A 14,212-nucleotide genomic window follows, 5' to 3' on the forward strand; every position below is an offset into this window, starting at 1 on the left:
CCCAGGCTGTTGTGAAGCCGCTGGGGTGCTTGGATAGACCTCTCAGACGCGGAGTCCACCGCTCGTCATCTCCTGCACCTCATTCAGGTCTGCATCCTAAATATAAGGACTCTTTGCCACAAACTAGTTGGCACAAGCACGTGACTGATGAAAGCCCATTGTGGGGCTGAAACGTTTCCAGTGCTACTTCTCATAATAAATCTACAAAATATATTGAAGTTGAGTGCGAGACTTTTTTCATACTAGAAGACACTTGGTTAGCACCCGAGCGTGTTTGGATAATGCCTTTATTCAAGCACATTCGCTCATCACTAGATTTGACACTAATATACATATATATATATATACACACACGCGCACACATACATACATACATACCACATCTTTCATGTTGCGAGTGATTGCATAATACTGTATAATATAAATGAAAAAAAAATTATCTGATTTTAAATATTTAAATGTGAACCAGTGTATTTGATTCCAGCAACCCTGTTGGAGGACGAGCTCACACAGTAGTATACCCATGACACTGAGCATCATTAAAATTGTACATAGTTTCTTAAGGATATTTTTCAGGGAAGACATGACATGAACGTTCTTCAGCCTGAACTCCTTTTACCCCTTTCAGTTGTTACATAAGACTCGTTCCCAATTGATGATGTTCTATGTTTGGCACATGCACATTACAGGCAGCGTGTCCTCTGCAGAGCGTGTAGCTGTCAGAGCAATGACTGCAGGGTGAGTGCATTCAGCGCCCTCACTGAGCAAGCAACATAGCACAAAATAACCATGCCATATTTTCTACAACAGTGATGCTTTATTTACTACAACACAAAGGCCTCTGAATGGCACAACAAAGCCCCATTCTATCAGTGTTTCTGTCAGGCTCCAGGCGCCAGTCGAAGTCTTAAAGAAAGATGTCCATCTTATGCTAAGATCATAGTTTACTATCACTTATTGAAGGAAATCCACAAATGACTTGAGCCTCGATCACTTCCTTCAGATCTTCCACGTTTGGAGCATGTATTGCCAGATCTGCCGAAAACAGACATAGATAATGAATGTTAATGACAGTGAAGCATGACAGTACAAGCAAGAACAATAGTGACAATCACATAGCAAAGCTGCCCCTAGTGGCTGTGTAAGGGTACTGGCAATAATATTAAAACAAGACAGTAAATACTAAACTGAAAACAAATTATTCAAAATAATGACATTTTTTTAGCATCCTATGTTATGGCTAATTTGCTGGTACTTTCAGGTTACATTAGTTGTGCAATGTTAAAGAAGACCTGTTACGTAAATAGTGAGCCCTATGTGAAGGCAGAAAATCAAAAGGATAGATCCATTCTCCTTTCAGTAAAAACAGCACAAAAATGTTAAAGTTTTGACTAACAGAAGCAATCAAAATATGTAAGAGCAATCATAGTTATACACCGTTGTGTTTATAAGGCCGGGGTCACACTTGCGAGTGCAATGCGAGAAACTCACGCGAGTCTCTCTCCTCAATACCTGGCACTGACGCCGGCACTCGGGACCAGAGCGTGTGGCTACATAGAAATACATGCAGCCGCTCGCTCCGGTCCCAATGGCAGTGCCGGGTATCGATGTGAGAGACTCGCGCAAGTTTCTCGCATTGCACTCACAAGTGTGACCCCGGCCTAAGGAGAACACTCACCCATTGATCATTTCACTTGTTTTACTCAGTTTTTTGTGTCATATACAGTACTGTGCAAAAGGTTTTAGCAGGTGTAAGATAGCGCTCACTATCTGTGTTGGGGAACACTCGCTTGGCACGGGATTCAAGCACTTAGGCACGGTTTTTCTACTTAAACAGTCCACACGGTTTATTATGGCATCATAAACCTGATTATGCACAGTTCATCATATACACTTCATAGAACACAATAGGCACCAACCGGTGACATTAAGTTGCAGCTTTATCTTTAGACACTTCATATTCGGCTTTATCTCATGGACACTAAACATGCTGACGTCTCACTTCGTCCAGTTACCATGAGTGTCCGTACGCCGAACAGTTCATCAATGTCCCTAGTCATATAGCGCACATGACATTGGGTCGCGGTCTCTAAACACGCTGATCCTTATCTGACCAGTTGCTGTGGGTGACCGCACAGCACCCCATACGCTGGGTTACCTTCTAGGAGCTCCTACTCCATACGCTGACTCCTGTCAGTACTCTCTCTCTCAGGGAAGCTGCAGAACTGGGATCACCGGGACGGGCAATGCCTTGCTCACCAGGTCACCTGACAGTCCAGATCCTTAGACGGGCTGTAGCTTCCCCAAATGCAGTGCCATCACGGACTCTGCACACGTGTCCTCTCTGTGCGCTATTCAGGACGTCCATCCCCATCTGGGACTGTCCAACACACATGCCACAAGGTCCAAGGCCTCCCCTCATGTGCTCTTCATGGATCTAGTCCTACTCCCAGGACCTCCCAACACAGATGCCCTCCAGGACCTGGCACACAGACCACAGGTCCATCCATTTTTCCCCATGTGACCCACATGGTCACATTATATACTTGTAGCCACTCCCATAGGTGGGAGGAGTGTGGCTAGTTCAATCATAACAACCACAGATATGCCTTCATGCATATCCTGAGGAGCACATGCAGCGCCCCCTAGCTGTAACAGTGGTCACTGCATCACACAGGTATCAGAAAAAAATGCTACAAAGAATGCTTTAAAAAATAAGAAGTCGTTATTTCCATCATCTAATAAAATACAAACTGAATGAAAGAAATGTAAATCAAACGAATTTGGTGAGACCACTTTTTGTCTTCAAAACCGCAACAATTCTTCTAGGTACACTTGCACATAGTCAGGGATTTTGAAGGGTCATAGTCAGTTGTATGAGTAACCAAATATGCTAAACAGGTGATTATAATCATCACTTTGATATGTTGTGCAGGGATTCACTCTCTCATGTAGGCATTAGGTAGCGTTTACACAGGCAATGCAGTTTGGTCCAAACAGGTGCAGATTTATTGCTTTCGTAAAACTCCAAAGGACTCAAAACCAAGAACAGACTCTTCTGGGCATAAAGGTATCACAGCAAATAAACAGTTAATTTAGTAGGGCACATATGTCAGTGTGGGCTTACCCGAACAGAAGATTACAGTCCTTTCTTGCAGATCAAGCTTTTCACAAAGAAGAGAGACAATTCCACCAGTCTTGGTATCAAGAATCAGCCCGCCTTCAAGCAGTTACCAGCACCAAACAGAAGTATTCAACTCCGGGCACAGTTAACACTGAACAGGCTTCAGCTTCAACATGGTTCTTTGCAGCTCCACCACACAGACTGGTCAGCTTTTCTAGCTGACCCATGCAGTCTCCATTCTCTCCCAGCTACAGCTCACATTTTGAGAGGTCACTCACCAGCAGTACACTCGACTGCTTCATCCAACAGATTAGTGATGAGTGAATATACTTGTTACTCGAGATTTTCCGAGCACGCTCGGGTGTCCTTCGAGTATTTTTTAGTGCTCAGAGTTTTAGTTTTTATTGCCGCAACTGAATGATTTACATCTGTCAGCCAGCATAAGTACATGTGGGGGTTGCCTGGTTGCTAAGAAATCCCCATATGAAATCAAGCTGGCTAACAGATGTAAATCATTCAGCTGCGGCAATACAAACGAAAACTCCGAGCACTAAAAAATACTCGGAGGACACCCAAGCGTGCTCGGGAAATCTCGAGTAACGAGTATATTTGCTCATCACTACAACAGATAGACACACCTAGTGAACACAAGCCCTGGTTCTAGTAAAAAGCTAGGCAGGTGCATCTAATCAAATTCTGCAGTGCTAGGACTTAACCGTGTTCTACCTGGCTCTGCTACAGTTGGCTGAAACACAGTCACTAACTAAAACAAAAACAGCTGTGTAGGAGGCTTAAAACTAGCTAAGAAACAGCCAAACTCTCTACAATGGTGAGGTTGTAGAAGATTTCATGTTATAGGACATGAGCCATGGAAAGACTGAGCACAACAACAGTCACAAGGTAGTTATGCTGCATCAGAAATGTTTCTTCCAGCCATAGATTTAAAAGCTGACTACCGTTTCAAGATATGCAGGTTAACCTCTGACTGTAGACACAGTAGTCAGCTAAGGAAACTTAGTGTAACAAATGACAGACACATTATGCTTACTTTCAAAATCGGAGGATGTCCAGCAGTGACATCTGCTCCCAATTGTCAGGATTCAGTGGGACCCATGAACACCCATCTACTATTTGGAGAAGTCCAGCCAGAAAGCTATACATATAACATAGAAACAATGCTAATCGACTATGCACAAAAACACAGGAATTGGGGTTAAAAAATATGGGAGCAGATACTTTAAAAAATCAAGGGAATAAACAAGGTCTGATATGTATTAGAACCAAGAGGAAAACAAAACCTATAAAATACCGCTTTTATTTGTAATGTATCTAAAAAAGCTCAAACAATTATAAAAACATATAGGTGAGTAGATCAGACAAGGGTCACAAATAGTCCAATATATGGACAAAAAAAATATATTTAGCAAGAAAAATATCTAAGGAAACAGGACTGGTCCTAGGTTTCCCTAACTGGCAGCAGAGGTTGGCACCCTATAGGGAACGTAATGGTGCCCCCACTCCACATTGACTAACCCTGTCTGACCCTGAAAGAGAATCCCTCACCAAGCCATCACCAACACCGGTAAAGTGCTTAAGTGCTTTATGACTCTGAACCTGACGCTGTACCTTTGTATGATCAGTGGGAGCCAAGGTTACACAATTTTCAAAATATAGTGCTCACTGTATATTTGAAATGTATTTTGATAGATTAGAGAATATTACTCTTGCACAATCCTAGGTTATGTATTATAATGCTCGAGATCAGGTTATATGATAAGGCATGTTAAGGTATACCATGCCAATATTCTGTATTAACCACTTAGTGACCTGGCCAAATTTTTCAAATCTGACCAGTGTCACTTTATGTGGTAATACATCTAGAACGCTTCATCAGATCTCATTGATTTTCAGATTGCTTTTCGTAACACTCACCTATATGTTTTTATAATTGTTCGCGCTTTTTTAGATATATCTAATATATAAAGCTGAATGTGTGTGTGTGTGTATGTATGTATGTATGTATGTATGTCCGGGATTGGCATCTGAACCGTAGCAGCTACAGCCACAAAATTTTGCACAGTCACACGTCTGGACCCCGAGAGCGTCATAGGCTATGTTGTGAGGTGAAATTTTAACCCCGCGCTTTCCAATTCACCAAACAATTTTGCCCCTATCTACATAATGGGGAAAAAGTGAAAGGAAAAGTGTTGGAGGCGTCGCAGCTACAGGCACAAAATTTTGCACAGTCACACGTCTGGACCCTGAGAGCGTCAAAGCTATATTGTGAGGTGAAATTTTAACCCCGCAATTTCCAATTCACCAAACAATTTTGCCCCTATCTACATAATGGGGAAAAAATGAAAGGAAAAGTGTTGGAGGCAAATTAACAGCTGCCAGATGTGAACAAGGGGGACTTAAAGAATGACAGCGATGGCACCAAAGAGTATATACTGTACAGTTGCTAAGGTGGGGCCCCAACATGGGATAATCACACCACCACGGGGATATGAACACACACACAAAATGCGCCACACACTACCACGTGCTCGAACACATATACCACCCTCAGTGCACATTTCACCACACATACACCAACCTCGCCACATAAAAGTAGAAACACAAAAGTCGCCGCTCAAAACTCGCCACGCGCAAAACTCTCCACATGCAAAACTCGCCACACGTGCAAAACTCGCCACACGCAAAACTTGCACACGCAGAAAAATTGCCACACGCAGAAAAATTGCCACATGCACAAAAGTTGCAACACATGCAAAAGTTGCCTCACACAAAACTTGCACATACTCAAAAGGCACCACACATAAAACTCGCCACGCGCAAAACTCGCCATGCGCAAAACTTGCTGCACACAACTTGCTACACTAACCTGTCACATGCAACTCGACACACAAAAAGTTGCTACACGCATGTCGCCACACAAAACTCATCTCACAAAAGTCCCTACATGCATGTCGCCACACGCAACTCAACACACACAACTTGACACACGAAACTCGCCCTAAAACACACACAAGTCTGGTATCCTTCAAAAATAAAAATCTGATTAATAAGCAGACAAACTACAAGAGCAACAAATGTACCATATAGGAATCCGGCAGCTGTCAGTCACATGACCAGTCTATTATGTGTATGTGTGAGCTAATATATACTGCCAGGGGGTGGGCTTACTGTTGGCTGGGGATTTATCAGGCTGCCATTTTAGCTTACAAATACTGAGGTAAAAATACTGACCAAATAACGTGTGAACGAGGGCTAATACAGGAGGAGATGACATACAGCTATATACTATATACAGGAGATGACACACAGGTATATACTATTTACAGGGGAGATGACACACAGGTATATACTATATACAGGAGGAGATGACACACAGATATATACTATATACAGGAGAGATGACACACAGGTATATACTATATAGAGGAGGAGATGACATACAGGTACATACTACATACAGGAGGAGATGACATACAGGTATATACTATATACAGGAGGAGATGACACACAGGTATATACTATATACAGGAGCAGATTACCTACAGGTATATAGTATATACAGGAGGAGATGACACAGGTATATGCTATGTATAGGAGGAGATGACATACAGGTATATACTATATACAGGAGATGACACACAGATATATACTATATATAGGTGAGATGACACACAGGTATATACTATATACAGGAGATTACATACAGGTATATCTAATATATAAAGCTGAATGTGTGTATGTATGTATGTGTGTATGTCCGGGATTGGCATCTGTACCGTCGCAGCTACAGCCACAAAATTTTGCACAGTCACACGTCTGGACCCCGAGAGCGTCATAGGCTATGTTGTGAGGTGAAATTTTAACCCCGCGCGTTCCAATTCACCAAACAATTTTGCTCCTATCTACATAATGGGGAAAAAGTGAAGGGAAAAGTGTTGGAGGAAAATTGACAGCTGCCAGATGTGAACAATGAGGACTTAAAGAATGAGAGCGATGGCGACAAAGAGTATATACCGTACAGTTGCTAAGGTGGGGCCCCGACATGGGATACTCACCACACACGGGGATATGAACACAAACACAAAATGCGCCACACACTACCACGTGCTTGAACACATATACCACCCTCAGCACACATTTCACCACACACACACACCAACCTCGCCACATAAAAGTCGAAACACAAAAGTCACCACTCAAAACTCGCTACATTCAAAACTCGCTACATGCAAAACTCGCCATATGCAAAACTAGGCTCACGCAAAACTCGCCACACGTGCAAAACTCACCTCATGGAAAACTCACCTCATGCAAAACTTGCACACACAGAAAAATTGCCACATGTACAAAAGTTGCACCACATGAAAAAGTTGCCTCACACAAAACTTGCACATACTCAAAATGCACCACACATAAAACTCGCCATGCGCAAAACTCGCCATGCACAAATCTTGCTGCACACAACTTGCTACACTAACCTGTCACATGCAACTCAACACACAAAATGTTGCTACACGCATGTCGCCACACAAAACTCATCTCACAAAAGTCGCTACATGCATGTCGCCACACGCAACTCAACACACACAACTTGACACATGAAACTCGCCCTAAAACACACACAAGTCTGGTATTATCCTTCAAAAATAAAAATCTGATTAATAAGCAAACTACAAGAGCAACAAATGTACCATATAGGAAATACGGCAGCTGTCAGTCACATGACCTGTCTATTATGTGTATGTGTGAGCTAATATATACTGCCAGGGGGGAGGGCTTCCTGTTGGCTGGGGATTTATCAGGCTGCCAATAGCAACCAATCACAGCTCAGCTTCTATTTTGCTACAGTTAATTAACCTGAGCTCTGATTGGTTAATATAGGCAACAAAGACATTCTCAGTATAACAAAGCTAATATATGTTGTGAAATGCTTCTATTTGCTTAGTTTTTGCCTTTTAATAATTACATTTCTATCTATTTGTTTTGTGGTTTTTGTGTGCAGAATAAATTTTTGTTAACACATTCTATTTTGCTAACAGCAGTCATTAACCCGGGCGAAGCCGGGTAGTACAGCTAGTCTAATATATAAAGCTGAATGTGTGTGTGTGTGTATGTATGTATGTATGTATGTATGTCCGGGATTGGCATCTGAACCGTCGCAGCTACAGCCACAAAATTTTGCACAGTCACACGTCTGGACCCCGAGAGCGTCATAGGCTATGTTGTGAGGTGAAATTTTAACCCCGCGCTTTCCAATTCACCAAACAATTTTGCCCCTATCGACATAATGGGGAAAAAGTGAAAGGAAAAGTGTTGGAGGCGTCGCAGCTACAGGCACAAAATTTTGCACAGTCACACGTCTGGACCCTGAGAGCATCAAAGCTATGTTGTGAGGTGAAATTTTAACCCCGCGCTTTCCAATTCACCAAACAATTTTGCCCCTATCTACATAATGGGGAAAAAATGAAAGGAAAAGTGTTGGAGGCAAATTAACAGCTGCCAGATGTGAACAAGGGGGACTTAAAGAATGACAGCGATGGCGCCAAAGAGTATATACTGTACAGTTGCTAAGGTGGGGCCCCAACATGGGATAATCACCACACCACCACGGGGATATGAACACACACACAAAATGCGCCACATACTACCACGTGCTCGAACACATATACCACCCTCAGCGCACATTTCACCACACATACACCAACCTCGCCACATAAAAGTAGAAACACAAAAGTCGCCGCTCAAAACTCGCCACGCGCAAAACTCTCTACATGCAAAACTCGCCACACGTGCAAAACTCACCTCATGGAAAACTCGCCACACGCAAAACTTGCACACGCAGAAAAATTGCCACACGCAGAAAAATTGCCACATGCACAAAAGTTGCAACACATGCAAAAGTTGCCTCACACAAAACTTGCACATACTCAAAAGGCACCACACATAAAACTCGCCACGCGCAAAACTCGCCATGCGCAAAACTTGCTGCACACAACGCTAACCTGTCACATGCAACTCGACACACAAAAAGTTGCTACACGCATGTCGCCACACAAAACTCATCTCACAAAAGTCCCTACATGCATGTCGCCACACGCAACTCAACACACACAACTTGACACACGAAACTCGCCCTAAAACACACACAAGTCTGGTATTATCCTTCAAAAATAAAAATCTGATTAATAAGCAGACAAACTACAAGAGCAACAAATGTACCATATAGGAATCCGGCAGCTGTCAGTCACATGACCAGTCTATTATGTGTATGTGTGAGCTAATATATACTGCCAGGGGGTGGGCTTACTGTTGGCTGGGGATTTATCAGGCTGCCATTTTAGCTTACAAATACTGAGGTAAAAATACTGACCAAATAACGTGTGAACGAGGTCTAATACAGGAGGAGATGACATACAGATATATACTATATACAGGAGGAGATGACACACAGGTATATACTATTTACAGGGGAGATGACACACAGGTATATACTATATACAGGAGGAGATGACACACAGATATATACTATATACAGGAGAGATGACACACAGGTATATACTATATAGAGGAGGAGATGACATACAGGTACATACTACATACAGGACGAGATGACATACAGGTATATACTATATACAGGAGGAGATGACACACAGGTATATACTATATACAGGAGCAGATTACCTACAGGTATATAGTATATACAGGAGGAGATGACATACAGGTATATGCTATGTATAGGAGGAGATGACATACAGGTATATACTATATACAGGAGGAGATGACACACAGATATATACTATATATAGGCGAGATGACACACAGGTATATACTATATACAGGAGATTACATACAGGTATATCTAATATATAAAGCTGAATGTGTGTATGTATGTATGTGTGTATGTCCGGGATTGGCATCTGCACCGTCGCAGCTACAGCCACAAAATTTTGCACAGTCACACGTCTGGACCCCGAGAGCGTCATAGGCTATGTTGTGAGGTGAAATTTTAACCCCGCGCGTTCCAATTCACCAAACAATTTTGCCCCTATCTACATAATGGGGAAAAAGTGAAGGGAAAAGTGTTGGAGGAAAATTGACAGCTGCCAGATGTGAACAATGAGGACTTAAAGAATGAGAGCGATGGCGCCAAAGGGTATATACCATACAGTTGCTAAGGTGGGGCCCCGACATGGGATACTCACCACACACGGGGATATGAACACAAACACAAAATGCGCCACACACTACCACGTGCTTGAACACATATACGACCCTCAGCACACATTTCACCACACACACACCAACCTCGCCACATAAAAGTCGAAACACAAAAGTCACCACTCAAAACTCGCAACGCGCAAAACTCGCTACATGCAAAACTCGCCATATGCAAAACTAGGCTCACGCAAAACTCGCCACACGTGCAAAACTCACCTCATGGAAAACTCACCTCATGCAAAACTTGCACACACAGAAAAATTGCCACATGTACAAAAGTTGCACCACATGCAAAAGTTGCCTCACACAAAACTTGCACATACTCAAAACGCACCACACATAAAACTCGCCACGCGCAAAACTCGCCATGCACAAATCTTGCTGCACACAACTTGCTACACTAACCTGTCACATGCAACTCGACACACAAAATGTTGCTACACGCATGTCGCCACACAAAACTCATCTCACAAAAGTCGCTACATGCATGTCGCCACACGCAACTCAACACACACAACTTGACACATGAAACTCGCCCTAAAACACACACAAGTCTGGTATTATCCTTCAAAAATAAAAATCTGATTAATAAGCAGACAAACTACAAGAGCAACAAATGTACCATATAGGAAATACGGCAGCTGTCAGTCACATGACCTGTCTATTATGTGTATGTGTAAGCTAATATATACTGCCAGGGGGTGGGCTTCCTGTTGGCTGGGGATTTATCAGGCTGCCAATAGCAACCAATCACAGCTCAGCTTCTATTTTGCTACAGTTAATTAACCTGAGCTCTGATTGGTTAATATAGGCAACAAAGACATTCTCAGTATAACAAAGCTAATATATGTTGTGAAATGCTTCTATTAGCTTAGTTTTTGCCTTTTAATAATTACATTTCTATCTATTTGTTTTGTGGTTTTTGTGTGCAGAATACATTTTTGTTAACACATTCTATTTTGCTAACAGCAGTCATTAACCCGGGCGAAGCCAGGTAGTACAGCTAGTCTAATATATAAAGCTGAATGTGTGTATGTGTGTATGTATGTATGTGTGTATGTCCGGGATTGGCATCTGAACCGTCGCAGCTACGGCCACAAAATTTTGCACAGTCACACGTCTGGACCCCGAGAGAGTCATAGACTATGTTGTGAGGTGAAATTTTAACCCCGCGCTTTCCAATTCACCAAACAATTTTGCCCCTATCTACATAATGGGGAAAAAGTGAAAGGGTAAGTGTTGGAGGCGTCGCAGCTACAGGCACAAAATTTTGCACAGTCACACGTCTGGACCCCGAGAGCGTCAAAGCTATGTTGTGAGGTGAAATTTTAACCCCGCGCTTTCCAATTCACCAAACAATTTTGCCCCTATCTACATAATGGGGAAAAAATGAAAGGAAAAGTGTTGGAGGCAAATTAACAGCTGCCAGATGTGAACAAGGGGGACTTAAAGAATGAGAGCGATGGCGCCAAAGAGTATATACTGTACAGTTGCTAAGGTGGGGCCCCAACATGGGATAATCACCACACCACCACGGGGATATGAACACACACACAAAATGCGCCACACACTACCACGTGCTCGAACACATATACCACCCTCAGCACACATTTCACCACACATACACCAACCTCGCCACAAAAAAGTAGAAACACAAAAGTCGCCGCTCAAAACTCGCCACGCGCAAAACTTTCCACATGCAAAACTCGCCACACGTGCAAAACTCACCTCATGGAAAACTCGCCACACGCAAAACTTGCACACGCAGAAAAATTGCCACACGCAGAAAAATTGCCACATGTACAAAAGTTGCACCACATGCAAAAGTTGCCTCACACAAAACTTGCACATACTCAAAAGGCACCACACATAAAACTCGCCACGCGCAAAACTCGCCATGCGCAAAACTTGCTGCACACAACTTGCTACACTAACCTGTCACATGCAACTCGACACACAAAAAGTTGCTACACGCATGTCGCCACACAAAACTCATCTCACAAAAGTCGCTACATGCATGTCGCCACACGCAACTCAACACACACAACTTGACACATGAAACTCGCCCTAAAACACACACAAGTCTGGTATTGTCCTTCAAAAATAAAAATCTGATTAATAAGCAGACAAACTACAAGAGCAACAAATGTACCATATAGGAATCCGGCAGCTGTCAGTCACATGACCAGTCTATTATGTGTATGTGTGAGCTAATATATACTGCCAGGGGGGAGGGCTTCCTGTTGGCTGGGGATTTATCAGGCTGCCAATAGCAACCAATCACAGCTCAGCTTCTATTTTGCTACAGTTAATTAACCTGAGCTCTGATTGGTTAATATAGGCAACAAAGACATTCTCAGTATAACAAAGCTAATATACACTCACCGGCCACTTTATTAGGTACACCATGCTAGTAACGGGTTGGACCCCCTTTTGCCTTCAGAACTGCCTCAATTCTTCGTGGCATAGATTCAACAAGGTGCTGGAAGCATTCCTCAGAGATTTTGGTCCATATTGACATGATGGCATCACACAGTTGCCGCAGATTTGTCGGCTGCACATCCCAAAGATGCTCCATACAAGGCAGGATGGATCCATGCTTTCATGTTGTTTACGCCAAATTCTGACCCTACCATCCGAATGTCGCAGCAGAAATCGAGACTCATCAGACCAAGCAACGTTTTTCCAATCTTCTACTGTCCAATTTCGATGAGCTTGTACAAATTGTAGCCTCAGTTTCCTGTTCTTAGCTGAAAGGAGTGGTACCCGGTGTGGTCTTCTGCTGCTGTAGCCCATCTGCCTCAAAGTTCGACGCACTGTGCGTTCAGAGATGCTCTTAGGCCTACCTTGGTTGTAACGGGTGGCGATTTGAGTCACTGTTGCCTTTCTATCAGCTCGAACCAGTCTGCCCATTCTCCTCTGACCTCTGGCATCAACAAGGCATTTCCGCCCACAGAACTGCCGCTCACTGGATTTTTTTTCTTTTTCTAAACCCTAGAGATGGTTGTGCGTGAAAATCCCAGTAGATCAGCAGTTTCTGAAATACTCAGACCAGCCCTTCTGGCACCAACAACCATGCCACGTTCAAAGGCACTCAAATCACCTTTCTTCCCCATACTGATGCTCGGTTTGAACTGCAGGAGATTGTCTTGACCATGTCTACATGCCTAAATGCACTGAGTTGCCGCCATGTGATTGGCTGATTAGAAATTAAGTGTTAACAAGAAGTTGGACAGGTGTACCTAATAAAGTGGCCGGTGAGTGTATGTTGTGAAATTCTTCTATTAGCTTAGTTTTTGCCTTTTAATAATTACATTTCTATCTATTTGTTTTGTGGTTTTTGTGTGCAGAATAAATTTTTGTTAACACATTCTATTTTGCTAACAGCAGTCATTAACCCGGGCGAAGCCGGGTAGTACAGCTAGTTACAAATAAAAGCGATATTTTATAGGTTCTGTTTGTCTCTTGGTTCTAGGGCAGATACTTTACACTGATGAGTGAAAAATTTGGCTTTAACAGAAGGCAGTTTGTTGTATTTTAGCAAATAGCGTTGAGGATTTGGTCATGAGAAATGATATCCTGAATGCCGAGAAATATAGTAGGATATTTATCTGCTATGCAGTACCATTAAGGCAATATCTGATTGGTTCCAAATATAATAATAATAATCTCTTTAATTTTATAACGCGAACAAATTCCGCAGCGCTTTACAATTTTGGAAACATTATCATCACTGTCCCCAATGGGGCTCCCAATCTAAATTCCTTATCAGTATGTCTTTGGACAAATATAATCTTAAGCAGGATAATGCTGACCACCAGAAAATAGTCATTTGCTCATACCTTAAATGTT

At 42.7% G+C, this 14,212-nt stretch overlaps 1 protein-coding gene across 2 annotated transcripts in view; it reads right to left on the bottom strand.

The window, feature by feature from the left end:
• Positions 1-797: 797 nt before the first annotated feature.
• Positions 798-14,212, bottom strand: part of PAFAH2 (platelet activating factor acetylhydrolase 2) — a 97,835-nt gene continuing 84,420 nt past the window's right edge. For both annotated transcript variants that reach the window (XM_077295352.1, XM_077295353.1), the window contains exon 10: positions 798-1,035. In XM_077295352.1, the coding sequence (XP_077151467.1) occupies positions 938-1,035 (98 nt within the window). In that variant the 3' untranslated portion in view covers positions 798-937. The remainder of the gene's footprint in view (positions 1,036-14,212) is intronic.

Source organism: Ranitomeya variabilis, chromosome 3, assembly GCF_051348905.1.
Source record: "Ranitomeya variabilis isolate aRanVar5 chromosome 3, aRanVar5.hap1, whole genome shotgun sequence".
Lineage (NCBI taxonomy): Eukaryota > Metazoa > Chordata > Amphibia > Anura > Dendrobatidae > Ranitomeya > Ranitomeya variabilis.